General features: G+C 43.3%; 1 protein-coding gene and 1 long non-coding RNA gene across 2 annotated transcripts; both read left to right on the forward strand.

Moving 5' to 3' along the window:
• The first annotated feature begins 544 nt into the window (after positions 1-544).
• LOC136374492 (uncharacterized) lies at positions 545-5,115 on the forward strand. The gene is made up of 3 exons (XR_010745914.1): positions 545-880; positions 1,746-1,887; positions 4,624-5,115. It is a non-coding gene; the product is annotated as an uncharacterized lncRNA (long non-coding RNA).
• A 9,657-nt stretch (positions 5,116-14,772) lies between these two features.
• CHRNB3 (cholinergic receptor nicotinic beta 3 subunit) lies at positions 14,773-25,195 on the forward strand. Its single transcript, XM_066339665.1, has 6 exons — positions 14,773-14,902; positions 16,317-16,468; positions 17,513-17,557; positions 21,972-22,081; positions 22,308-23,190; positions 24,131-25,195. Exons 1-6 carry the CDS (start codon positions 14,824-14,826, stop codon positions 24,263-24,265), a joined length of 1,404 nt encoding a protein of 467 aa, XP_066195762.1. The 5' UTR covers positions 14,773-14,823; the 3' UTR covers positions 24,266-25,195.
• Positions 25,196-26,932: the final 1,737 nt, after the last annotated feature.

A 26,932-nucleotide genomic window follows, 5' to 3' on the forward strand; every position in this document is an offset into this window, starting at 1 on the left:
ACTGAGTAATTCAAACAAGTTAGAAAACAGCAAAATTGGCAAAAATGTTCGATCAAATTATAGAAAGATTTATTTTGAAATGGGCAGATGCTTCAACAGGTAGGAATTGGAGCCACTTCAAAACAGAAGTTTTGGCTTACTTCTCCCTGTTGCTCCTAATTCCCCTTTTGCTGCTGCAGGGCTTTCTGATTTATGTGTAGTGTTTGCTTTTTTCCTTCTTTCACCTCTGCAAAGTATTAGATTTCCCTGTCTAACTGTGACTTTTCAAACTCAGAGGTATGTTTTATGGGGAAAAAAAAATTGAATAGCTACATACTTGAATTACTTCTTGTCATGCTGAGGGAGCTTTGTCACTGCTCTGTTTACTCCTACGTTTCCAGTTACCATCTTGTTTATGTTGTCACTGGTGAGGTCTTAAAAACTGTGGCAGCAAATTAAGAAAATCAAAATGTCCAAGAGATCTTCTGTCTTGCTGATGTTTCATTTTCCAGTCGGTATTTAAGGCCTTGGTGTCCTGTGTGAATTGTGAAGGAGTTCTCTTGCAGTTGAAGAAAGTGCAAAGCAAATCCCACTCTGAATGTAGGAGGAGGGAAAGGAGAACAGTTGCTTGGGTAAAACTCAAACCTCAACAGCTTCTGAATACTTTCCAAAGGACTTCTCTTGTTACTTGCTTTTCTGGACCCAGGCAGTTATTCCTAGTTGCCCTTTTGTTTGCTTTCTTTCATGAGATCTGTTTTAGGTTTTAGTCTGTAGCTTTATCTGTTTCCTGACAGCTTACACCTTCATTAGGTGGCTTTGGCCGGGTAGCAAGTGATGAGCTATAGTCTAATTTTAACCACTAAAACAATCTGATGAAGCATGTTGATGACTGCAAATTCAGGTATGTAACTCCTGCTGTTTTAAGCACAGCAGTTTATTTGCCATACTCTGCCACAACAGTGATTTGTTTATAAATTAGACAGAGAAAAATAGGATACATTACTCAAAAATATTACAGTAATTTATCTTGGAGATTTCCCTTTGAGCTAGTTCAACACTTTCAATAGAAATTTTATCTTCATATATCTTCTACTTTGATAGAACTGCATCATTTTATTGCACAAAATTGGCAGAAGTCCTCACAGTGTTATATAGGTGGAAAGATTTTAAAAATGGGCAAAAAATTTGTTGCAAAGTTGCTGTTTAATCCACTATGGCTCACTTGAAACAGTTGCCAAAGCAAGTCATCTTAAATAATCCTAAACTGAAGGAAGCATTAAAATCAGTTACTGAGAAGGAAAGGTTTGAAGTACCTCTCTTGAGAATAGTAACACTGTCATAGTTAAGTTATTAATTAAGTCTGTATACTTGCCACTATTAGTTCATTTAGCATTGAGTATCAGGCATTTTGTTGTGCAAAATGAGCCATTGATAATCCTGTAGCTGCCCCCTCCTCTTGTAAAAGACAAATAGATTGTGGAGCCTGGGCTCACAAATTTGAGGGCTTGTGAAAAGTGATTGTCCTCTGCCTCTTAATACGTTCCAGTGGTCTTTTAGTTAGAGATGAGTATGGAGAATACTATCAGACCAGTCATTAGAGTGTTTGTTTGGTTTGATTTTTTTTGTTTGTTTTGTTGTTGTTGGGGTGGTGGTGGTGATTTTTTCTTTTTTGTGGTTTGTTGTGTTTGTTGGTTTGATTTGGTTTGGTTTTTTTTTAATTCATGGAGAACTTGACCAGATCAGGCAGGCTTCTCATTTCCTTTCAGGATTCATTGGATGTGACCATTAAAGATGCAGAGTCTGAGGCTATAATAGTCATCTGTAGAAGAACCAATAGTCCAGTATTTGAGGCTATGAAAGCTATGTGACTTTCTACTGGGAGCTCTTCAATTCAATGATCTGGGACAGGTAATCCAGAAAAAGGAACAAGTCTTGCCTCCAGTAACGGTGTTTTCTTTTGTGTTGGTCTTATATAGTATCCTGCAACCATAGTCCAGTAGTCTTCTAAGCAAGTTCTCACAGATGTATCCAGGACTTCGATTTAGCAGAATATACTGGAACTGCAGCACAATCATGATTCAGCAGCCACAATATCAATGGAATCACAATATCCTGTTGTCCTGGTTTAGGGCAAATTTAGGAATCACTTCTTTGGAAGTTTCCTTCCAAATTTGCCCTAAACCAGGGCAGTACTGTTCAAATTCCCATTACTGGTCTCTACATGCTTGCTGTCATGACACTGTGTCCTCATAGTTACTGGGAAGAAATACGCAGGTTACATCCAGCTCAAGCCAGTTACTGTCTTCCAAGCTGATTTTTTGATTTGACAATTTTTTATACTTTATATTGGGCTGAGTCACATACACACTACCTCCCATGCTGGCCTGGCTAGCTCAGGAAAACATTACTCTTGACTAATTTTTTCAGGGAAGACTGTTTTTTCAATCTTAGGACTGACTTATGCAGCTGTATTCCTAAAGCAAAGTTTTCTATCCAATCCCTCTTGCGCTGAGATAGTTTCATCTTTCTTTATGATGATTCATTGTTTTTCCTTACATTTTTCCTTCAGCACATCATTCTTGCCCATCTCCTCTGGGCATTGCTTCATTACTCCCCATTGCTCCAGGGGTCAGTCACCCATTCTCATACTTTTCAGGAATCTCACACATGTATTTGGCAGAAAAAATAAATTTTTTTGTCTTCAGAAAGGAAAAAAATTTTAGGGGTGATACTTTTTCTATATTAAGAGGAAAGGATCTTGGTATTGACTTAAGAAATCCCAAGACTTCTACCTGTACTCATGTGTTTGTGATAATGAACACAGCTACTTGCTCTGAGAGAAGGAAGCTTTGGATATCTACTTTTACAGCTCAGTCTAAATTTCTTGCCTTTTTTTTTTTTTTTTTTTTTTTTTTTTTTTTTTTTTTTTTGTATTGGTAGGATCAGACTCTTCATTCATCACTTCAGTGATGCTGATGCTGTCAGGTCCAGAATACTGCCTGCATGTAATGAAAATCTAAAGGGAGAGCTATTCCCAAGCTGGTTGTAAACCAGCTTGATGGAGTCTTACAGCTCTCACAGGAGGTCATGTGAATTCAGGCCACAGAAGTAGGCCTAACTGATAAATGTGTAAATTTCTAATTATTTTAAGCTTGATCATGCAGGCTTGTCTCATAGGTACCCTGAGCTGATACAGTGTTATATCAAATGATTTTGTGGTGGCGGTTTTAATCTGAGGAATTCTAGGTGTTGCTGTCAGAAACATATTTGTGATATTATATCGAGGGACTGAAAAAGAATTTATTTAACAATAACCTCAAATCCTGTTGTATGTATACACTTTAAGTTCTTGTCTTAATATTTTTCTTTCTAAATTCAGACAGGAAAATGTTTTCACCAGTGTTCTGTCGTGGATTGTGGGCGGTGGTGAGGTGCCATGACCTTCCTTGCCTGAAGTGCCTTTATAAAGGCACCCTTGTTAGGTGCAGGCGCAGGCACACTCCTGCCCTTAATGATCAGCTCTTTCATGAGAGCTGCCGAGGCAGCTCAGCCATTACTTACACTCCAGGTGACACAGGGGGTAGTAAGAGGCAAGACAGGGTCTTCCAGTCCTCAGGAGAGCTTCTTCATTCCACCAAGCCAAAAGGAGGAGGAAGCAGAGCTCCCTAGAGCAGGGATTATATAGGGAAGCCAGGGGCTGGGGTTTTACAACTTGACCAATAGGGAAAGGAATTGGGAAATGAAACAATCAGGGAGAGGATCAAAAAAGAGCAAATCAACAGGGGTAAAAACTAGGAACTGGGAAACAGCCAATGAGGAGTAACAAATTTACATAACATTGCAAAGGCTCATGGATGTGACACACTTTACTTAGCACCAGCTAAAGAGAAGTCCATTAGTGGGGCTTCCCAGGGGGAAAATCATTACAACTTAGGATCATCCTGAATGTTGCAGACATTTATGGGAGAACAGCACACCATGGCTGGATGGCTCAGAAGCTGCCATGGTTTTCTTTTTTTCTTGTACCAAGGGACTGAAATTGCTCATTGAAATTATTTATGTGTTCAGCATGATGAGGAACAGGGCAGGTTCTTTAGTACAGCCAATAAAGCATGGCAATATCTTGATTGTATATAATAGTATAATAATAAGAATAATCTATATATTATATATAAAACAATATAATAATGTATAATAATTTATTCCCTCAGGTGCATACTTGTGTTTCGGCCTAAGGAACTCAGCTTGTTTGGAAATTAGATATTTAAAATATAGGCATCCATAAACCACAGTTATAGGATCAGTGGAGTTACCTTTCTTTCATACTGTCATCAGCTGACAAACTCAAGATTTCCTCATGGTAAATCTTCATGTAATGGAAACAAATTTTAAATACATATGTAATAAATTTTACACTCAAATGTTCAAGCAAGCTTATAATAACATTACTTAACTTAATAGTATCACCGACCTTCCATCTATATTGATAATTACCTCTTGGTCTGTCTGCTAAGGTTCCTGGAACTTAGACTTCTTGATTCATATAACAGCCACCAGTTAATTGACATGTATATGACTTCAGTGATAAAATGTGATTAAATTAAACAAATATCTGCAAATGGTGCTTTCTTGTGTTGTTCACAGTGCTGCCTGGATTACTACACCAAATAAAAGCTCAGCTTCCTTCAACACTTTTTACTCCTTCAGTCACAGAAGAAACTAGTTTACACATACAGGAGACAGCAATTGTCCTTGTTTGTTTTTCATAATAGGATTGGCACACAATCTTGCTTCCTAGTAAGTCCATCATCTCTGTGATGAGATATGAGTACAGAAGTAAGAAAGACTTTTCTCATGCTAGAAATATTTTATAAAATTGACCGTATATAACTTTCTCTGAGTGTTCCTTGTGTGCCTCGCCTTGCTCCTCTACATCACTCTTAACAAAGATTCATCTGTTTTTTTCTACTTATACTATCAGAATTTAAACATCTGTGTTTTCCAACACATTTTTTCATCTTTTGTACATGATAATGAGACACTGACCTACTCAGTTACAGAACTTGTCAGCAATTGAAAAGGGAATTGAATTCAGAAGATGAGACAGTAATTTTTTATTATGGACTGGTAACTTTTTGCTGGTTTTATACTATAAAATATGCCACAAGGATGAAAATGGAAAATACTGTCGGAAACAGCATTGGAATGAAAAGCATATCTCTGAAGATTGTTTCTGTTAATGGATGAGTTTGGCCTGAGGAAAGAGTAGCTTGCTTAATAGTTCTCTGTGCTTTCAAGCTGAGTTTTGCTTTTATTCTGCTTGCATCTTGATTCCTATACATAAGAGCTATAAAAGGGAGTTCAGCAATTCCCAGGGCATGGGAGAGCTTTCTGAGCAATGTCCTCACCACTCATGTAGCTCTCCCCCACCTCCTCCTGAAAAAATCAACTGTAAAAGACCTCCTACTGCTGAAATGTTAAAAGTCTAACTGAACATTTTGGGCAAGGCTTTGCGGAATCCTGTGGGACCATAATTTCTTCTTTGAATTTCTGAAAATTGTATTTTATCATTAGGAAGTCCTCCACAGACTTTTCTCATCTTTGTGCAGAAGAGAGTTTCTGTGATAGCCTCATTGTTTCAGACAAGACTAAGCAGCATTGTTCTTTTGGAATAAAATCATATAGCTTCAGCTGCCAAGTGCTTGCTCATAATGTCACAACAGGAGATTAGCTCACAGCAGTGTGTCACAGCATGTCATATCATGGTAAGGTAAAATCCAGCTGCAATGATAAATGATTATTTACCTGACTGAGTAAGGTGCCTGATAGCATTCCTTTGCAAACAGTTGTCCCCATTACCCATAGAGGAATTAAACTCTGAATTAAACTCTGCAGTCTTTTTACTGCTCTTTTTGATTTCACTGTTTACCATGTTTGCACGTGGTGTTAATGCATCAAGCTCTCCAGGCCTACTGAGAACCTCAAAACATTACAAACCACATGAAATCGGGTCCATTGGCTGACTTGCATTGAAAGTGAATGGGAGGAGTTGCCCCAGTGGAGAGATACAAGGATGATAATGTGGAGAAGGATGACAGCAACCCAGTTCGGCCTGAGGCAATTAAAGGTGGTTTTGAGCCTTTCTGAAGCTTAGTGGAGGTGGCATTTGTTCTATAAGTTCTATCAGGGCCGTGCCAAGTTGTGTCCTGGCACTCTTCCCCATCATCCCTTGGCTTGCCAGGGACTGGCCCTACACTTCCCAGCCTTCTGTTGGAGAGCTGGACATCTTCCCAGCCCATTTTTCCTGCACCATGGGAGTAGTCTGCAGAGCATTTTGGCTGTTATCCCATTTGTTCCTCCTCCTCCTAATATATACAAACTGTCAGACTCTCTTTCCAGTTCAGGGAATTATTCTAACCCAGCATCAGTTTACTTATAGGTGAAGATACCTAAATACCTTTAGGTTAATTCTTCTGACTAGGCACAGGCAACCCATTAAAAGTTAGAGGAACTTGGATATTCTGATATGGCAAAAAAAACAAAACTAGTTTTTGCATGTTTTATAGGTAACAGCAATTATGCTTTCTAGTGAGGTGAAGATGTAAACATTTAGTTTTGTATTCAGCTTCTCTGGCATGTAAGAAGCAAGACAAATGACAGATATCAAAGATGTCATCCAGCTGTTTGGATCTCAAGACCTTTCAGTTTGCTGTTTCATAACTTTAAACTGTTTGATGAACTTACATAGTTTTAAGATATATTCATAGGTTATACCAAATAATTACAAAATTATATAAAATAATTATGAATCCATTATTACCAAATAATTACAGGACATTCTACTACCTAAAATCACTTTCATATCACTTTTGTTATGATTATATATTGCCCAAAGGTAAGTTTTTGCAAATTATATGAAAAGCATATTCTGACTTAATTCCAAAACTGTGAAAGCATCTGGTACTTTATCCTATGTTTACAGTCATGTTTAACATCAATTTACCTGTTAAACATCAGTTTAACATCAATTTTCATAGTTCCAAGCTAATTTATATTATTCAGAACTGTTCTGTGGAGGATATAGGCTATTATGCATGCATGTCAAATGCCTCCATTTCTTCTTCTCAGACATGAAATCTGACGGGGTTTTGTTTGTACATATTAACGAGCACTGCTTTGTAAACTCAAACATAGCAAGCAAATACCTGGAATTAGACAACAATTCTGTGTTTGGGAATTTTAAGCATATAGCTAGAGATTCAAGAGGACTATAATGCTTCATATAATAGGTCATTATGGATATTAAATTCTGGAAGCTATGTGGAAGTTGGTTTCTAGGTCTACCTCTAAGTGTACTATCTTTGTTTATGAATCAGTGAAAATAGAAGCCGAAAATGTCACTGCTGTTCAAAATGATGGTCCTGCATATACTCTCTTTGGTTCCTACCTGTAAACATTTCTATCTAATCTTAAGAAACTTCTAGAAGGAATAAATATTTTTCTTTATGAAGTATTTGGCAATAACCCAAACAATATAAGACAGCATGGGAAGCAGGTATCCCTGCTTCCCATGAAGAGCCACAGAAGGCTCGTGTCAGTTCAAATCCTCAAGCAAGAGTCTTCAGAACAGCAGAGGGCTGACTTGAGCCCTGCTGTGGCACCCTAAAGAAGGGCAGGTAGGAGTTGGCTGGTGGTATTACATGAATAACCCCTTGCAAAATCTCTCACTGCTGTTTTCCCATGGAGAAGGTGGTTTTATGATACTTTAACAGAGGTGAGGTCTGGTGTGTTGACTGGTCTGCTACCAGTTTCTGCTTTTTAGCCAGGGATGATCTGAAATAAAATGCATGCACATCATAGGACCCTGAGTTTTGTGAGGCTGAATATGGCTGAGACAATTAGTGCTGCTGCATTTTCTGTAAAAATAGTAGCTTCCAACAGCACCACAACAGCATATAGTAATATAATGAAGAAAGACACAAAGTATTATTGGCTTCCAAACATTTCTAATGAAACGTGATAATTGTTTTCATCTTTTAGACAGAACAGAATTGTTATCTCTGTCAAGATACGTTTATAAAGCTAAAAAAACTACTTATTTGGATTGCATAGGCTATGTGGGCCCACAGGACAACCATCTCTGTTGACTCAGGAAAAGATCATAAAGGGCAAATGCCCTCAAATGCAGGCAAGAACACAGCTTGTAGATCTCATCCAATTTCTGACCAAACATTTGATTTTGCTATATCTTCAAGGGAGACCCCCATCCTTCTGTGCCAGATAGAGAAGCTTCAAAAATAAAGTTTGTCAGCAACTACCATTCAGGCTGTATGCTGGAGCTGTCGCATCCAAAGAACTGGATGAAATTAACAAAGCTGCATAAGGAGTCATGCAGCTTATCAAGGCCATAGGATGTGGAAAGAATTGCCCTTTAAATTTTGTTATTGCCTTGGGGATAAAAAGCCTGTATTAGATTAGAATAAGAAAGCAGAACCTCTTGTCATAGAGCACTGCATGTGTTGGGATAAAGACTTCTGGACGGTAGGTAGGTGTAACCATTGAAAATGAGAGGCTGAGAGGCTGATGCAGTTAGACATGAACCAAGTTCCTTTGTCATTCCCAAAGCAGAATGTCCTTAAAACAGATTTTTCTGTCATATCTTGCAAAGTCTTGATTCTTGCTAGTTGTTTGCTTACCCCTGAAATCTTCCAAGCCTTGACATCTGAACAGCAAGTCCAAGATGCTGCAGATAAAATTCGAGCTGCAAGGGGCATTCATGAAAGCAGAGATGAGCTTGATGAAATGGAAAGAAAAGCTGAGAAAATGGCAGAGCTGAGCCAGACCTTTGTTTACAATTATTAACTCAGAACAAATGCATTTGAAAATTATCGCATTCAAAGCTAGGTAGTGTCACCAAAATGCAGGAAGTGATGACAGTGCCACAGGACACTCTGAAATGAGACCTCACTGTAAAGTCAGGACTGAAAATAGGAAAACAACGATTCTAATGCAGAAGGCGATGCACCACCTGTTAGAAATATTAATGTGCATACCGCGATGAAGAGCCTCTGCACCTGTAAAAGACCCGTGTCCTGCTCCCGGTGAAGCACTGGGAGGTTTTCACAGAGCAATGTGCACCAGGCAGTGGCGTGGACTCTGCACCGTCAGAAGGCACAGGGTCTCAGCTCCGTCTCAGGTCTGCATTCACGTGGATGTGGTATAAATGTGAAGGAGGGCAGAGGGGGCTTCCTCACGGTAGGAAGGGGCCAAGGAAACCAAGGATTGAAACGACTCTTGTTCTGCAAAACCTTGCCGCTATACTTGATCACTGAGAGCCTGATCACTTCTGAAACAACTACGTGAGTGCAACTTGAAAGAGTTCAGTTCAGGCAGCCTTCTCAAGAGCTCTTATCAGCCCTTTCTGAGCCCGCTGTGCTGAGTGGCTGCGTGTTCCTTGGCTGGCACAAAGACAAACGCATGAATTTTCATCCATGAGCTCCTAGCACTTCACGTTAGGCTGGTCTCCTAAACAGAGCTCACGCAGTGTATAACACGCTTCATAGCCCAGAGGAGCCCGCCGCAGCAGCCGTATCCACTCCCTCGGAAGGACTGGAGTCCTGGAACCAGCGGAGCCCTGCGCTGCCCGCATCCTGCCACGGCGGGGAGCTGGGACAGCGGCCACGGCGCTGCGGAAAGGCACGGAGCGGGACGAGGCACTCCGCGGGAGGGGCGGGCCAAGGAGGACGAGGGGGTGGAGGAGGAAAGTGGCGACTGTGGGGGCCACTGCGGTAGAGATGAGGGCGGTGGGATGTGGTGCAGCTCCTGTCGGAAAAGGGTGTGAGGAGAAGGAGGGGTGGATTGGAGGGGAAAAGGGCAGTCACGGAGAGACCGAATGCGGTTTGCTTGGTGGGGCTGGTAAGCAAGCCAAGAGATAGGAGGGTGTTTGGGAAGGAAGGAAGCTGGAGGAGAGGGGACAGATGTATGGACAGGTGGGTGGTTGGCTCTAAACTGTTCCATCTGGCACATGGAAATGCCTGGTGCTGCAAAAATTGCTGGAGAGCTGACTAAAAACAGCTCTGTTCTTGCCCAGTGAAGATGCATGTTTTGAGAAGCTGATAGTGAGGGAAGGTGTCTGCTGCTGGCCAGAACTGAGATCAGAAAGGACCTGAGAAGTGTTAGGGCAAAGATGAGATTACACGAGTTCTGCCCTTTCCCACCCCATTTTTGCTCCAGAAACTGTCCCTCACCTCCTAAGAGCAGGTGTTCATCTGCTGGCTTACTGTGTCCTGCCAAATGGAACAAGATGGATTCAATCATCCCTTGGGAGCTCCAGGGAGCCTGGCTCCACCACAAGTCCTGGCACTCCCGGTGGGCCTTCCTTGGCTTCTGGCATATCACCTACAGGGATCAGGGAAGCTGAGATGGGTTTGGGAGGAAGAAACAGGTCTACCTGAAAAGTCTCTCTTGTTCAGTAGTGCTGTCTTACCTCTCTTTTCTCCTTCCTGTAGCTGATAAACCTAGGGTGCAGCAAACTCTGCTTTGGCTCTGGGTTTTGGAAACAAAGCCTCACACGTTCTGGCTCAGAGCTTCTCCCATCTATGTCCTTCCTTTTCACCGTCCTTCTCACTTTAGTCCAGGTTTCCCACGCTCTGATTGCCAGCCAGCACTGCCACGTTCCCTTAGAATCTGTATTTTCCATGCTTGACTGCATGATGCCTTCAGGTAACATGGCTTAGGACTGTCCATCTTAAGCTCGAGTTTTCAGTTGCTGATAGTATTAACTATGTGGGCTCCAACTGGTGGATTTGTGCCTCTAGATAGATTTCTCTTTTTCCTGGCATTTTTGCTGTCTAGAGGCTGAGGCCCAGCTCCAGTGTTGCTTGTGCCCAGGTAGTACCTGGCTCTTTGCAGCCTGCAATTGCAGCCTTGTCTTAGTTACAAATCCCATGAAACCTATGGAAAAGCAAAGACCTTTTCTCAACAGAGAATAGTCACTAAAGCAGAGTTCTGCCCAAGAATTAATTTGCTATCTCAGGGTGGATGCACCTCATGCTTCATGGCCCATCTGGCAAAATTGAGTATTCATGCATACCTTCCTTTCAAAAATGTCGGAGTGCATAGCTGCATGAAGACTTGTGAACAGAAAATAACAGGCAAGCAGAATTTCTTTTCTCCAATACTCTCCCCTGGCTCTCTGGTAACTCTGGAAGCCAATGAACAGGCAGACCTTGTCCTTACCTCTTGTCACAGTCCAGGCAGTGGGTGGGAACAATGGTAACACAATAATACTTCATATTTCCCTCCAAGCAACTATCATGGAGTAGCAAAACACCTACTCCTATAGGCAGATAATAAATTAACTCCATTGCCACAAGGCAGCATGTTAAAACCCCGTGAAAAACAAGTGTCTCTCATACTGTCTAACAGAGCAATGCCTGAATGCAATCTCAGGCAGTAACTACAATCAGAGGTGTCAGTGGGCAAAGGCTGGGGTTTGCAGTCTTGAAGCAAAATGATGGATGATGTCTGAGGGTGCTGAGTCCTGTACAGGACCACAAACATGATGGAAAATATGGGGCAATCTGCGGAGAGCATTTTAAAGGGGTAACCCTGTTGCAGAAAAATTTGTATCAGGCACTATGCTTGTGTTTAGTCACCACTCAACTTTTTGGTGCTGTCTGTCCCCACCACTCTAGCCAAATGACTGCTGTTCTCTTGAAGATCGCCTAAAAAAAAAGGAGCTTTTCTGTGTACCTCAAGAAGTTGTGTGCTTGTGCCTGGTGTCAGTCTAATAGGGAAACTGAGAAGTTACAGCAGCTGCTGTTGAAAGTACATTTCATTGAAGATGGTCTTTTGGTAGCACACTTATTTTGCATGGCTTTCTGTGTCTGAGATGAGGAAAGATGCAGAAGAAGGCAGCTGCTCCTCTAGTCCTGCTGAGTGACGAGGGGCAGAACTGAGGAGCTTAGGAAGAGCCCTTACAGATTTCTTCTGTGTGGTACAGGAGTGGAAAAAGCAAACTCACTGAGTTGCTGCTGGTGGCCTGCCTGAGAGCTAGGGATGAGGTGGGCTGCAAGGCCACAGAAGCATGAATAAGTTGATAGGACACTACAAGAATGTTAATTGCAGCAGCAATGTGACTTTGAACCACACTTAAATGGCAACTTTTTCATTACAGGAGGCTGAAAAATCTGGTAATATTACAGCTGCCAGTTATCAATCCTCTATGAGGACCGTAGATAAGGCAAATCTGAATCACAAAACTTGTGACTTTACCAGAATCTGGGCCACTGCAAGAAGTGTATCTGTTGTTGCTGAAAAAAACCCAGGCTTCCCATATAAAAGTCAGCAAGCAATTGAATAGCCAGCAAGATATAATCAAAGCAGGAAGAGTTTTGGGTCTGGGGACAAGCTAAAAGAATTTTCCATGCCTCTTCCTTGAACTTGAGAAGTTCAGAAGAAAACTTCCTTTTTGGAGGAATATGCCAAAGTAAATTTCATTTGAGAAGAAAACAAAGAAGATCCTGATATCCTTCAGCAGAGGAGTGTCAGGGGGATGGGAAAAGAGAAACCTGCATCCCTTTTGATTTTCTGTGATTTCTGAATGGAGTCTTGTGTGAGGTGTCACTGGGGAGGACTGACAGAGGTGTGTCTACAGAGGAACTGGCTAAATAATACTCACTCCTATTGCTAAACACAAGACCTTCTCTGTTAAGCTGTGCCAGTGGATAGTACTGTGCAAGCACTTCTGTGCTGCTGTCTGTGACGTTTTGTGTAAGAGATAAATTTAGAAATCAGCATCATTTTCCCACTTACATCTTGCTGGGGATTTTTTTGCCCTCCCAAATCCATTTTATAGCTCCAGAATAGCAAGTGTAGCATGAAAAATGAATAAGCTAACTTAGGTCTGTAGGGAGTCTGCCTCTGTTATTGGACTAACCGATACAGCTGAAGCAAACAGATAATCTTTAAGGTATCTGATTTATCTTTGGGTCTGAACTGCAGCCTGTTTTTTTTTATCCCAGCTGTAATTAGCAGTATCATAATAGATATTTTTCATCCTTAAAATACTTTTGCATACTCCTAGACCACAGTGCTTATAGCCACCTAAATATTGCCACAAAGAGATTAGTCAGAGTTTAGGACCCAGAGCCCTGTTTAAGACTTACGGGATGTGACAGCTGACTGAATCAATGAAGTGTGATTTATCAAGCGTCATTATGAGGGCAAGATAAGCCTAGAAAGGTGCTGCCTTGCCTTGCAGACTCAACTGTCTGCTTCAATTTTTATTTAGATTGTTTTAGTCCCCGACAAAGATGAGACCAATTTGCTTATGAAAACAGAAGATCAGATTTAAAGGAAAAGCCATGGTGGTGCCCATGCTTTGCCTAGTGCTCTTTGCGCTGTGTCGGAGCTGCTCAGGTAGGTGTGATTTCTTTTTCTTCTTCCAAGCTGCACTGCAGGTGTTCAAGTTTTATTTTCTGCTGGCTGGTTAGCTGTTGCTTTCTGGGATACAGTGAATGCTGGCTTCCCTTGGTCATCCTTTAAACACTGTGTGAGTAGCAGAAGGTTATATCAGTTGCTGCCTTTGTATTGCAACCACTGTCATTTTGACTATTATGTTTTAATAACTGTGGGTGGAGAAATGTCTGGCTAGAAATTAACAAAAAAATCTTAAGCTCGACTTTTGGCTGCTCAAGGGAATTAAAGGAAAATTTCTATGAGCAAGAGAAAAAATTAAATTCTTCTCGCAAACAGATTAAAGGCTAAGTGTCTTGTCTTATTACCTATTGGAGTGTTTTGCACATTTGTTTAGCAGACTTTCTACCCCAGAACTCCTGTTCTGCACCAGTGAGGAACTGCTACTTGGACAGATCAGAGAGAGACACAGGAACCTGGGGAAGGGGGTAGGTGGCAGACAGTGCTTGAGTACTTGAACTTGTTAACCTGCCAGGGAGCTCCCCAGTTTTTCCCTCTTGGTGCATCATATGGTAGATTCAGGGATGTATCTGTCCAGTGGCTGCTTTTCTGTTTTTCTCAAAGGCAGTGCTACTTTATTCAGTGTTTTCTATATGGCTTTATCTAGCTTAACCATAAAGTGGGGCTTAGTTAAAGGAACTGCTAGGCTATTTCTGCACATGATATTTTTTATTTCTCATTAATAACTTCCGCTTTTGAACTATCTTTGTACAAGTACTGAGGCTGTCTTGTAGACGCAGCAATCCTTCCTTCTGACTTTTTTCCTTGTGAGACTTCTCAAGTCTTTCACTTTTTTATGGTTTCCTCAGCAGATGAGATTCAACATATCCAGCTTTACCACCTGTCTTCTTTACCTACTTGGTGCATTTGGTACCTGAACTTTATGTGGGATATGGGCTGTGAAATGGCACCATTCTCTTTTGAGGGAGGTCATACACACCCATGGACTCAAAGGGTGTGTGGCTGCATATATGTGTGCAGGATGTCATATGCAAATGAAAACAGAGCAACATATTCTGGTGTTAAGACAGAGCTAGTTTTGATTCTGCATATTTTGGGTTATAGATTTTTCTATTAAGTGGCTTTTCTGTTATTTTTCCTGTTTTTAACAACCATATGAATCTCATATGAATCATATGAAATCTGCCATGCTTGGGCAGCGAACCTAGTTCCCTAGGACAGACCTCAGACTCTGTCCTTCATTTGCTGTGGTGGAGCTAGGACCAGCTCTGGCATGAGAATAAACCCTGGAACAAGCAGAAGGGGCATTTGTGGCAGTAGCAGACCTCAAGGGCTTGTGACGAAGCGAGAAGACAGAATGTGGCCACTGGACTGCTATGAACTATGCTGACAGCTTCATGAGCCATGCCTGGCGGTGGGATGGAACATGTGGAAGTGAGTCTGGCTCCCTCTGACCAGCCAGCCTCTACCTGCCCAGGGCTTGGTAACCCCCCCACACTGTATTCCAGCTATAGAGGACAAACTTAGCTTGTGCTAGAACATCTGACAGTAAAGTTGTTATCCTGTGAGTGCAAGCACTAGGTTTCAGAGTTTGTAGCTCCTCAAAGAGGAATGGTATCTTGCTGTGGCTAGAAGTGGGGAATGACACTTGTGCTATCCTGAGAAGATCCAGACAGCATTTAAAGAATGATTTTGTCCCATGGAAAGCTCTGTTATGAGAGTAGGTTTTTGCTTTGGGCAGTTCTTCTGCTGTGTCGCTTGCTGCCAGGTCTATTCCTGTCTGCAGGCTCAGACAGACTGTGACCAAGGTGGAGGAGGCTGCACAGCCTGTTGTGCTCAGCAGATGGGCAGTGGCTGCTGGGGAAGAGGACACAGGCAGAGAGAGTAATCTGCAGTCACATCCTTTCCTCCATATAGAGGCAGAGCATGACCCTCTGCCTCCAGTTTTCCCTCTGGAGGGGTTGCTGGGTTTGAATGCCTTTTCTCTCCATGTGGCACAGGGGCCCTGCTGGTAGTTGCCTTAACTCTGATTCCTGATGCACACGGTATGTGAGCATATTGACTGTGCCCTCCAGGGCTCTCCCACTGTCAGGTCCTGGCACCATCCATGGGCCATGATCTTCTGCCTGCAGACCCCTCCTGCACCTAATGCTTAGCAATCCAGGCACAGGTGTTCTGCTCACCCTGGGGCTGGCAGAGCACAAGCTGGGCCCTGGTCAGTGTCCTGTCAGGTCCCTTTTGACTGCTGACACAGCAATATTGGCTGTGATCCCTGCTGTGTGGGGCCAGTCTTTTTTCCTCCATGGTGGCTTTGAAGAGAGGTAAAATCCTTCTAACCCTTGTTGCTGTCTATGTGCACAAGGGAAGAGATGGAGGTCATGTCAGAAGCTCAACGTCATAGGGAGTGGGGCTGAAATTTGGGAAAGGATGGAGCGTCTGAACTGCCCTTACCCTTTCATGTTAGCAAGGGGGAGGAGGAGCATGGTGTCAGTGATTGTGGGAGTCACAAATCGTGCAGGTACAGACCATGACGGCCCTATGCTTGTCTGGCAGATCTAGCTCTGACTGCATCATCCAGCTCCTACTGCTACCAGGTGGGCTCTTTTTGCTTCGGCAAAAAGGCCATAGAAAACATAAACCTAGTACAGAGTCATCATCACTCTGGTCTGATGATTTATATTTTTTGTATGCGAGTTGGGCTTGTGCTATCTTGCCTTTCTATTCACTTGCCCTAGTTCTGCTGAGAGTCTGTTTATTTGAATTCCTGCAGAATTTGCTGTACAGTACAAGACCTGGCCAGAGGTGAATTTTCCACACATCATTGCTCTGCTTCACGTCATGACATTTTCCATGTCTGCTTTCTGGCAATGCCTCCACTCTGTGTTGCTCTCTTCCAGATGTGAATGCCTTTAGTTCAGTTGCTGAAAATGAAGATGCACTCCTCAAGCATTTATTTGAAGGCTATCAGAAATGGGTCCGCCCTGTGGAAAACTCCAACGACACCATCAAAGTCCATTTTGGGTTAAAGATATCACAGCTTGTGGATGTGGTAAGTGCTGTGTTAGTAAAACACCACTTTTATAGATAGTTGTGCCTCCACCTGGGAGGACTGCTAATGTAATTAGCTTTTGCCTCCTGACACAAGAAATGCAGTGATAGTTGAGCAGCAAAACACTGAGTGTAAAATGGTGCTGATGACATGACCTTTTTACCCACTCCTTCCTAGCATGGACTGTAGGACTCATTTGTTAGGAAGGAAACCAGAAGGTCCTTTTCTCCCTGCTGTTCTCAGGGAATAAAGCCTAATTTCCATTAGGTTTTAACCAAACAACCCATGCCAGACAGTCCTTGACATCTACATTGCAATTTAATGACAAGACAGCTACAGGAGAGGACTGAGAAAGGTTAAGAGCTGATTGGACATTATTCACTCCAAGCAAGCTTGCATTGAGGCAAAAGGTAGCTGAAGTCTTAACCCAGCTGGTCACTAAGATAAAACTCTGGAGGCAAAATAGATAATCCTGTGTTTCTGCCCATGTGGAAATTTTCCCTTCTCTTTCCACTGCAATGCACAGTGGAATTTGCACAATGCCCAGAAGTACCCCCACAACAGTGTGCTCCTTACACCCCCCCAGCCCCCAGTAATGTCCCCTTGTGCTGTGGAAGGCATACTCTAACTTTGTGCTTTATTTACATATTTAGGACAATGTTTCAGCTTGTACCTTCCCAAACTCACTCCAGGCCCAGCAGTGTGGGGAGATGAGCCATCCTGTGAACCCACAACCATGTGTGGCCTGATACCACTTGCTGGCTGAGCCCTGCTGCATTCTGGGTCTTTGGCATATGATTCCTTTGAGCTCCTGTGAAATGTCAGACCTCAGATTTCCAAGCTCAGGGGCTCCCACCAATAGGAGGGGTGGCACCTGGAAAATCAGTCAATTTCCCTCAACAGTGACTGAAGAGTCCAAGTCCATGGGGAAACAGGACAACAGGGATCTCCTCATCTTGGCACAGGGTTGGACTCAGTAGACATAGGGTCTGTTTCTAATGGCTGCTTTGGTATTGCAATTCTCTCTTCCTTGTACCACTCTAGGATGAGAAGAATCAGCTGATGACAACCAATGTGTGGCTGAAACAGGTAAATTAGACCACATCGGGCCTCCCTTTTCCCCATGTGGAGCTGCTGAGCTGAGTAGCCATCTCAGTCTGCCACCCACCATGCCATCCATCCTATTTTATGATACTGAGTGGCCAGCACCAAGTTTTTACTTCACTCTTCTCACTTTAGAAAATGTACAGAGACAGAAAGGCAGGCAGCTAGCCCTACAGGACATAGGGTACCCTCTTCTGACCTGCACCACAGCTGTGTGCTCAAGCCAGCTGTATTTCAGGGAAGGGACACAGCTGGTACAGCAGTGGCTATCCCTGGGATGTTGTATGTGCCCTGAGGGATTATTCTGTCTCAGACTTAGAGGTCATCCAAGTACTGTTTCCCTTACCTGAGCCAAGAGTGGTGCCTTGGATAGATTTCTTCATTCCTCAGCATAGGTAAAGAGAAAGAAGAGGCCAGTATGTTACACACACACACACACCACAGACCGTTTCCCAATAAGAGCTGCAGCAAATTAATCAGATCTCTCCATCATAATTGCTTCTGGAACTGACAGTGATTTATACAAATGCGGGAAAGAAGCAAGTTGAACTGTTAGGTCTCCTTTCTTCTTCTTCGCTCCTGAAGAACACTGTTTTTGGTTTAGGTTACATTGCACCAGTTTATTGACCTTGTGACAATTATTTTAAGTCTCTCAGCCTTGTGAGTATCTGTAAAGATGTCAGCTGATCCCAGGCAGAGGGCATAAAAAACAAACTGTACTTGAAATCATGCCATGGGGAAAGGTTTTTGGGGGTCGCTGGGATGGTGAATGAGAAATGTGATTCAATTTTTGTCTCAGTCTGGGTCCTGTACTGCTGCAGTGAGTGTGAGATTCTGGCTGGAGCAAGACCCCTAAAACCCATATGGGTGTTGTGTGTAAAGATAATCTCTCCCTTGAAGAGGGAAAAGCTCAGACTTCCCCTCGCTATGGGGAAGACAGGATTCTCCCCTTTTCCTGGAGAAATTTCTCTCTGATCCAAGTACAGCTGCTGGGAGCGTGCCTGGAATTATCTGCAGTATTACAATTTCCTCACCTTCAGCTGGAATTGTAGAGCCCCTTTTGTGCACAAGCCCGTATCTTGGCACCCTTACTTTGCATATCCTCTTGGGCAGAGAGCAGAGCCATTCTGTAAAAGGCCCTGATCTGCCCTCATCTGTCCTCTCTCCATTCCAACCCACTCTCCTTGCAGGCTGTAGCACCCACCTTCACTTGCAGATCCAGGCCCTGTGCACTGTAGACACACTGATTTCTCTGGAAGCCTTTGGAATCCTCAGATTTTAGCCAGGACAGCTCCTCAGGGAAACTCAGGACTCTGATTTCCCAGAGCTGGGCTCTCTGGAGTTATTTCCATTCCTCATACCACTTCTCCACATGGTGGGCTGAGAACATCAAGGCCCAAGGTAGTGCAAAGGGAGCAGAAAATGAGGCACAGGCTGTGATTTTCACATGTATAAGTGCCCTCAGGAGCTCAGGCTGAGCACTAAATTCCTGTGACTGACCCAGGTGTCCTGCTGTGGAAATTGTATGCTCATGTAGGCCCAGCTCCCTCAGCTTTTCCTTGTAAGAGAGATGCTCCGGTCCCCTCATCATGTTTGTTACCCTCAGCTGGATCTGCTCTGGGAGCTCCATGTCTTCTTTGTCCTGAGGAGCCCAGAACTGGACACAGCACTCCAGATGTGTCTCACCAGGGCTGAGCAAAGGGACAGGATCACCTCCTTGACCTGCTGGCAATGCTCTTACTAATGCACCCCGGGATCCCACTGGCCTTCCTGCCCCCAAGGACACACTGCTGGCTCATGGACAGCTTGTTGTGCACCAGGACCCCCAGGTGCTTCTCCACAGAGCTGCTTTCCAGCAGATCAGCCCCAGCCTGTGCTGGTGCCTGGGGATTGTTCCTCTGCAGGTGCAAGACCCTGCACTGGCCTCTGTTGAATTTCAGATGTTTCTTCTCCTCCCATCCCTTCAGCCTGTTGAGGTCCTTCTGAAGGGCTGCACATCCCTTTGGGGAATTGGCTACTTTGTGTCATCAGGGACCTTGCTGAGGAGGCATCTGCCTATTCATCCAAGTCACTGAATAAGTTGAGTAAGTTAAACAATACTGGGCCCAATGTGGAACCTTGGGGGACACCACCAATCACAGGCTTCCAACCAGACCCTGTGGCACTGATTACAGACTCTTTGGAATTTGCCATTCTGCCAGGTCTCGATCCAACTCACTGTCCACTCATCCAGTCCAAACGTCCTGAGTTTGCCTACGAGGATATTGTGAGAGACAGTGTTGAAAGCCTTGCTGTAGTCAAGGTAGACAATATCCAGTGCTCTCCTTTGTCCATCCAGGGAGTTGTTTCATCACAGAAGGCAATCAGGTTGGTCAAGCATGATGCACTTTTAGTGAATCCATATTGATTGCTCCTGATCACCTTCATAATTTCTCAAAAAGAGTCTTACTTTTCTTGGATAAGGAAAGCTTGAACACAAGCATTTACAATTTTTTTAGTAACTTCAAACATCCTGATGCTCAAGATGGTGGGACTTGATACACAAGCAGGCTGACAAACAAGGTTCAGAGGAACCTTTAGTCATTGCTGAGAAAGTGTCTGGATTCAGGCAAGCTATGGGGTCTACTAGCAAGGGTCAAGAATCTGGGTCCAGTGTTTTCTGTTCTATTAGCAGTGGGTTAAACTCTTCAATGGCAGCACAGAAATGGGAATCTAGAATCTGGCAGAACTGGAGGAAGAAGAGAGTGATTACAATGTCTGGAGCAGGTTGGAAGAAAGGGAGAAGAGAGTAAAGAGCCTTATGCATCTGCTGCTACAGTTTGTGTCAGCATAGCCCACAGAGAGATTCCTGTTTTAAACTGTTCATCTTTGAAGTCTGCACACAACCTATTTTCTGCTCTAGTAAGAAGACACAATAATTTGCCTTGCAGACACAAAAAAGCACTTTAGCTGGGAGAGAAATCAATGCAGGATGGGGGGAAAGCAAGGAGTATTGCAGATGGAGCAAATAACCCTGCTCCAATTCAACTCCAGAGGGATGATTCTATCTCCAGGTGGCTCCACAGGGTATTTGCTGCCTTTGTGTTAGTGGAGGTCACAAGATGACTCTGTTGGTTGCTGCACAGCCCTGACTGTCCCCTTGCATGATGTACGTTTCCAGCTTAAGTCCTATTGTACCTAATACAGGAATTACCTAGGACTTAGGTGAGACTGTGACCACTTAACAGCCTAGGCTGCTGGAGACATCTGTTAGATACCCATCCTCATAGAAAAGTTAATGCTAAAAGTGGTGTTCTCTGTCTCTGATGCTCAGGCTATAAGCAGCAATAGCCCCTCTTCTCTTTCCACACCTGAACAATAATAAATATCTCTAGGTATAGCTGTGAAAAGCATGTGGAATCAATGAAATAAAAAGGGAACAATATGGAGAATTAGCAGACAACCTTGCTTTTTTTGGTTCATCCTTAAGTCATGGAGGAAATTGCCCAGTGAAGGGTGAAACCTCCACATCCCTGGAGATCTCTTAGTGCTGCAGCTTAATGGAAACTGGTTCATATTCCACTTCTTGGTATTGACCACAGTGTACAGCTCTTGCATCACGTTGCTGCTGTTTCTGTGGACAAATGAATATCCTCATCAATAATGAACAAGGATCAGAGAGCTGATTTTCCATTGCTTTTCTGTAGAAATCTCCAGGTTGTTGGAGCCACTTTGTTAGGATCTCCCTATCTGAAAATCCAAAAAAAGGGAGAAAAATTATTCTAGAGTTCAGCATGATGGAAATGGAGAGGGCTCATCCTTTTGTCCCCAAATACTTTACAATAGCATAATATTGTTTCTCCTGCGAGGTCTGCAGGTCCTCCTAATGAATGACCAATTTTTTTCTTTTGCCAGGACGGTGTACAGATATAAGGTCTTGTGTTCCAGTTATTGAAAAAAGCCAGGTCTCCACTGAAAAGTGAATTAAGGCCACCTGTAGTCATTTGAGTGCTAGTACCCACACCTTCTCGGTCCGTGGGGTCTTCCATGGGGTCAGTGTCAGCCAAAACCAGAGGGCTGGTTCTCAGAGGGAAGAAAAGCTGCTGCACTAAAGAGAAGTGGCTCCTTCCTTCTAGACTACCCTCAGGTGGGCTGGGCAGGGTGGTGAGTGAGAGTCAAGTGCTCTCCAGGAGTGCTGGCCTTGCGGTTGCCAGCCTAGGGATGGGTTGTTGGGTCTCCCCTGTGTCTGGAGGGATTAGCACCTCCCAGCCATTCCCATCTGGCACCCTCTCTGCGGCTGAGCAGCCTTATACCAGGCTCTGCCTGCTGTGCTGTGCATGCAGTTGTTGAGGCACTTGTAGGCGTGAGGAAAGAGGCTACTGCATATGAGTGGGAGAAGGACTCTGCTGTTCTGTTATAGGAATGGATCGACCACAAGCTCTCCTGGAATCCAGATGAATATGGTGGGATCACTGCTATCCGAGTCCCCTCTGAGTCTCTGTGGCTTCCTGACATTGTTTTGTTTGAAAAGTGAGTAGCATGGAACCTCGCTCTGGGCTTAGGGCAGAGCTTGGCCAAGGCATATCAGCTGCCGGGAGGCTTGTGTGTGCTGTCAGAAGGCTGCTTCTTTAGGCAGTGTGAATGTTGTGCACCTTGTGCTCCAGGTGAGGGATACAGAAAGCAGAACTGAAATGGGGTAGGACTGGGGCAAGCATAGTCCTGAACTTGGTACTGTTTCTTCCTGTCCAACTCCCAGTGCTGACGGACGTTTTGAGGGATCCCTGATGACCAAAGCCATAGTGAAGTACAATGGAGTGGTGACCTGGACACCACCGGCCAGTTATAAGAGCTCCTGCACAATGGATGTGACCTTCTTCCCCTTCGACAGGCAGAACTGCTCCATGAAGTTTGGGTCGTGGACATATGATGGCAATATGGTGGACTTGATTTTAGTGGATGAAAATGTAGACAGGAAAGACTTCTTTGATAATGGGGAGTGGGAGATCTTAAACGCCAAAGGTATGAAAGGCAACAGGAAGGATGGGCTGTACACTTACCCATTTGTCACTTACTTCTTTGTGTTGAGGCGCCTTCCACTGTTTTACACTCTTTTCCTAATAATCCCTTGCCTAGGATTGTCTTTTCTAACTGTCCTGGTGTTTTACCTACCTTCAGATGAAGGAGAAAAGCTTTCATTGTCGACATCAGTTCTAGTCTCCCTCACTGTTTTTCTTTTAGTGATTGAGGAAATAATCCCTTCTTCTTCCAAAGTCATCCCTCTGATTGGTGAGTATCTGCTCTTCATCATGATTTTTGTGACCCTCTCTATCATCGTGACTGTGTTTGTTATCAACGTCCACCACCGATCCTCAGCAACTTACCATCCCATGGCTCCCTGGGTTAAAAGGCTCTTTCTCCAGAAGTTGCCTCGTCTGCTCTGCATGAAGGGTCATATAGATCGCTACTCGTTCTCAGACACTGAAGAAAAGGGAATCACCTCGAAATCAAAGTTTCTGGGAAAGCATAAATACAAGCAAGCAAAAGATGGAGAAAAAGTTGTTATTGCCTTTCTGGAAAAGGCAGCTGACTCCATTCGGTATATTTCCAGGCATGTTAAAAAGGAGCATTTCATCAGACAGGTAGGTGGAGGGAGGGCAAGGAGGGAATCACACTTTCCTTCATAGCAGTTGCTTCCAGGCTCTTTCCTCTTCTGCATGCTTTTCCCCTTCTCTCTTCCTCCTGCTCTCCTCCTAGGCATATTCTTCCTCAGTCCTTGAAAAATACTATGTTTTTTGAGACAACACATAGCTTCAAGGTAAGTGTATTTTTCTGTGAGAGTCCCTGCTCTTCACAGATGCAAGACTCCAGGAACCTCTCCTGGAGGAATTAATGGTTTGGGATTATTTGAATAATCTTGTCCTGTGTAAGTTTGAGATACATGTGAATCTGGAAGCCTCTAAACTGTCATATGCTTAAAAAATGTAACTTTCACACTTACAGGCAAGCTTTATGGCATTTACTATGTGCCAGTCCTGGCCTCCCATAACATACTGTGCACTGCACAGCTGCTCTGTTTTCAGTGAAGATCTTTTAGATTTTCACTAACACCTGTTTAGATTAGCTCCTAACTACTATCCTTCACCTCTCAGTGAGCTTCCTGGCTTTTGAAATGGTAAATTACTGTGTTTGCAAACAAATGGCTTCTGGCCTTGAGTCATCCTAGCACTGCATCTGGTACTATTACATCTTGCATCTCATGCAAGAGTAGGACAGCAAAGCAATGCAGCTAGCAGCATTTGGAAAAGCTTCTGTTAGCACCCTCCTAGCAAGAGTTAGGGCTTTGTTCAAACTGTGCTGAGAGGACTACAGCAGAAAGAAGAGTCCTACAAATCAAACACATATCATACTGTCCATGACTGAAACCTGTTTGAAGCTCAAATAATTTTAATAAAAATGTTTAATTAAAATTCAAATGTTTAATTTTAAAACCAGATTTGGGGAGCTGAAATATATGGAGCAGTATCAACAGAGTACCAGGCTTGTTACTACTTATGTTTATCCTCCCTCTGTCCTTCCCAGGTTGTACAAGACTGGAAATTTGTAGCTCAAGTCCTGGATCGGATCTTCCTGTGGTTATTTCTGGTGGTATCAGTGACGGGTTCAGTTCTCATCTTTACTCCTGCATTACGGATGTGGCTGAACAACACTTTATAGAAAGCACTCCTGCAGTGACATACAACAAGTACAGTGCCAAGGGATGGATGGTAGTGCCTTGGAGCTTGGTCTCTGCTGTACAAGAGGGGAAGAAGCAGCAAGAATGAGGGAATTAGATGGCAACAGTGGGCATTTATTAGTGCTTTCAATCTTTATAATAACTCTACCAGTTACAGATTTTGCTGAAATCAGAGAAGCGCTTGGTGCACAGCCAAGGTCTAAGTGAACTGTGAACTGTGGTTACACAAGTGGGTTATAATTATTTTATTGTTAGTTTGGTTGTATTACTATAAAAGCCAAGATTATTAGTTAAAACTGGAAATAGGTCTTGCACAATCATTATACTTAAAAGGCAGATCTACATTGTAAAAGAAGTTACAGTAGGAACACAAATCTCTACTCAGTTTATCTGTGCTTCCAAACATTAAGTGTCTACAGGCTGCCTTATGCATGTGTCAGAACTGGCAATTTCAAGGGCATGTGTGTCAGAAGCAGAATAAATTCCTCTTAGATGTGATGCTCAAAACCTTGACTCTCTAGCAACACCTTGCTGCAGGATCAGCTCAGCAAGGGCAGAACTTACCACTGCCCACCTGCTACCAGCTCTTATGGCATGGACACTTCATCTCTCACCTCAGCATCAGGAAGCTACAAAGTATTGCCCACTTTTCAGTGTTATTTGCAATTTTGCTTGCTGCTCTGTAACATACCAGAAGGCTGACAAAGTGAGGATTTTCCCCCATGCTCCACACTTAGAAACTATTATTCCTTCACCTGCTTCACAAGTGGAAGATCATGTAAGTGAAGGTGGCTATGCTACTCCATAAGGCAACAGTGATATTCCTGAAGTGATCAGCTGGAGGGAAGCTGCAGACATATCTTTTGGCAGATGAAAGCTGTGATTGTTGCAGAAGTGAGGTTTCTCTTGAGAGCTATGGGGTGGGCTGGTCACCAGAAAGACACATTTATGGATGCTGGTTTGTCCATGTTGCTGGGGTAGTATTTACCAACATGATGTGCTTTAGAAAATCCCATTCAGAACTTGCAAATGTTTTCAAGGTTAGCAAGGGATTTGGAGATCCAATTTTTGACAATCTAAATTCGTGTTAAAGTTTTGGCTAGCCTTGAAACTGTCTCCTTAGAGATGGAGGTTACAGTTTTAAATATATAGAGATGTTCTTGTGCTTGGATTGTGCATGCACACCAGATCTCCATGAGTTAATGTAATCCCATCATGTTGTTTCAATGCAGAAACTTCTGTTCACTTGTGCAATTATAATTAATAAAAATGTATTCAGTAAATGATTCCTGGGGTGTCCATACACTGGGCTTTGCTGTTGATTTGTTGTCAACAATGCTATACTGTAGCCCATTTTAAAAGTTTTGTCCCAAATCTATTCAAACAGAGGGGCTGAGATGTTCTTCAAAAGTCCTCATTACTTTTTAGCTCTGTATGTGAGTTTGAACAAGAAGCATTCAGATGTGGTTTTTATATTGCTGGAATAAACCCATTCAGTTTAGCATGTACAGAGAGATGTCTTAGCATAAGAAGATACTGGCATAAAACTCATATATGTTGAACATTCTATCAGTTACTCATCTCTTCTTGCATAAAGTGCTTTTGTTCTCCTAGACAGTACTGTGAAATATCTGTATGAAAAGCGCCAGGAAGCTCTTTCCAGTATTTCCAGACTCTTGAGCTCCCTGTGAGCACTGCTTCCAGGAGGCTGCCTGTTAACCGTGACAGATGACAACCTCCACTCTGGGCAGCAGCCTCAGGTGTCCATCTGACAGATGGTCCTGTCTCCACCATGCAACACTTCGGTTGCCCACCGGCAGGCAACACATGGCTCTGTCTCACACGTCTCTGTCTGATGCCAAGCTGCTTTTTCTGGCTTATGCTGATGAAGATCAACAGAGCTCATGTGTTGGAGATGTATGAAAGTTGCACAGGTATGGCTTCTGGCCTTGAGTCATCCTAGCACTGCATCTGGTACTATTACATCTGTAGTCTCACTGCACTGTAGTCTCCTTGTGCTCCCTGATTCTGAGCTTCTCTAAATCTCTTTGCTGCTGGCCCACAAAAGCATTCAACATATATCTCACAAAGGTCTGCCTCTAAAAACACAACTAGGCAGGACATTTGGGCAGACAGTCCTCCAATGGGGCCTTCTCTCTCTTCCACCTACTCTGTCTGTGGATGACAATGTTGCAAATCACAAATTTTAACAAAAAACAGGAACCCACTGCCTTAATACTGTCTAAACCTGTGCTTTCTCAGGCACTGGTTTGAGCACTGGTTTGCCAAGACATTGGGATTGCTTGGTAAGACCACATGTATCACCCACTCACCAAAAGATAAATATAAAACTCTGGGCCTTTTAGTGGAGGCAAACTGGAAGAACGGTCTCCATTGGGAAGAGAATGTAAAGAGATGTTGAGCTGTTGAATTGCTTCTGTGCTTTTAATATTAATTCACAAATGCCATCACTCCCAAGGAGAGGAGAATTCTTGCTGCCAGTGGTACACTCATCACTGAGACATATTACTAAGGGGTATTGCTGATGTGACTTTGGAGCTGATGGGGTGAGAACAGACCTTTCCTGTGGCTGTGCACAATGTGTGACCCAAGTCAACCTCTGGAATGGCACCAGCTTTAGTTGTAGC

The sequence above is a fragment of the Sylvia atricapilla genome, chromosome Z (genome assembly GCF_009819655.1).
Source record: "Sylvia atricapilla isolate bSylAtr1 chromosome Z, bSylAtr1.pri, whole genome shotgun sequence".
In the NCBI taxonomy this organism is placed as follows: domain Eukaryota; kingdom Metazoa; phylum Chordata; class Aves; order Passeriformes; family Sylviidae; genus Sylvia; species Sylvia atricapilla.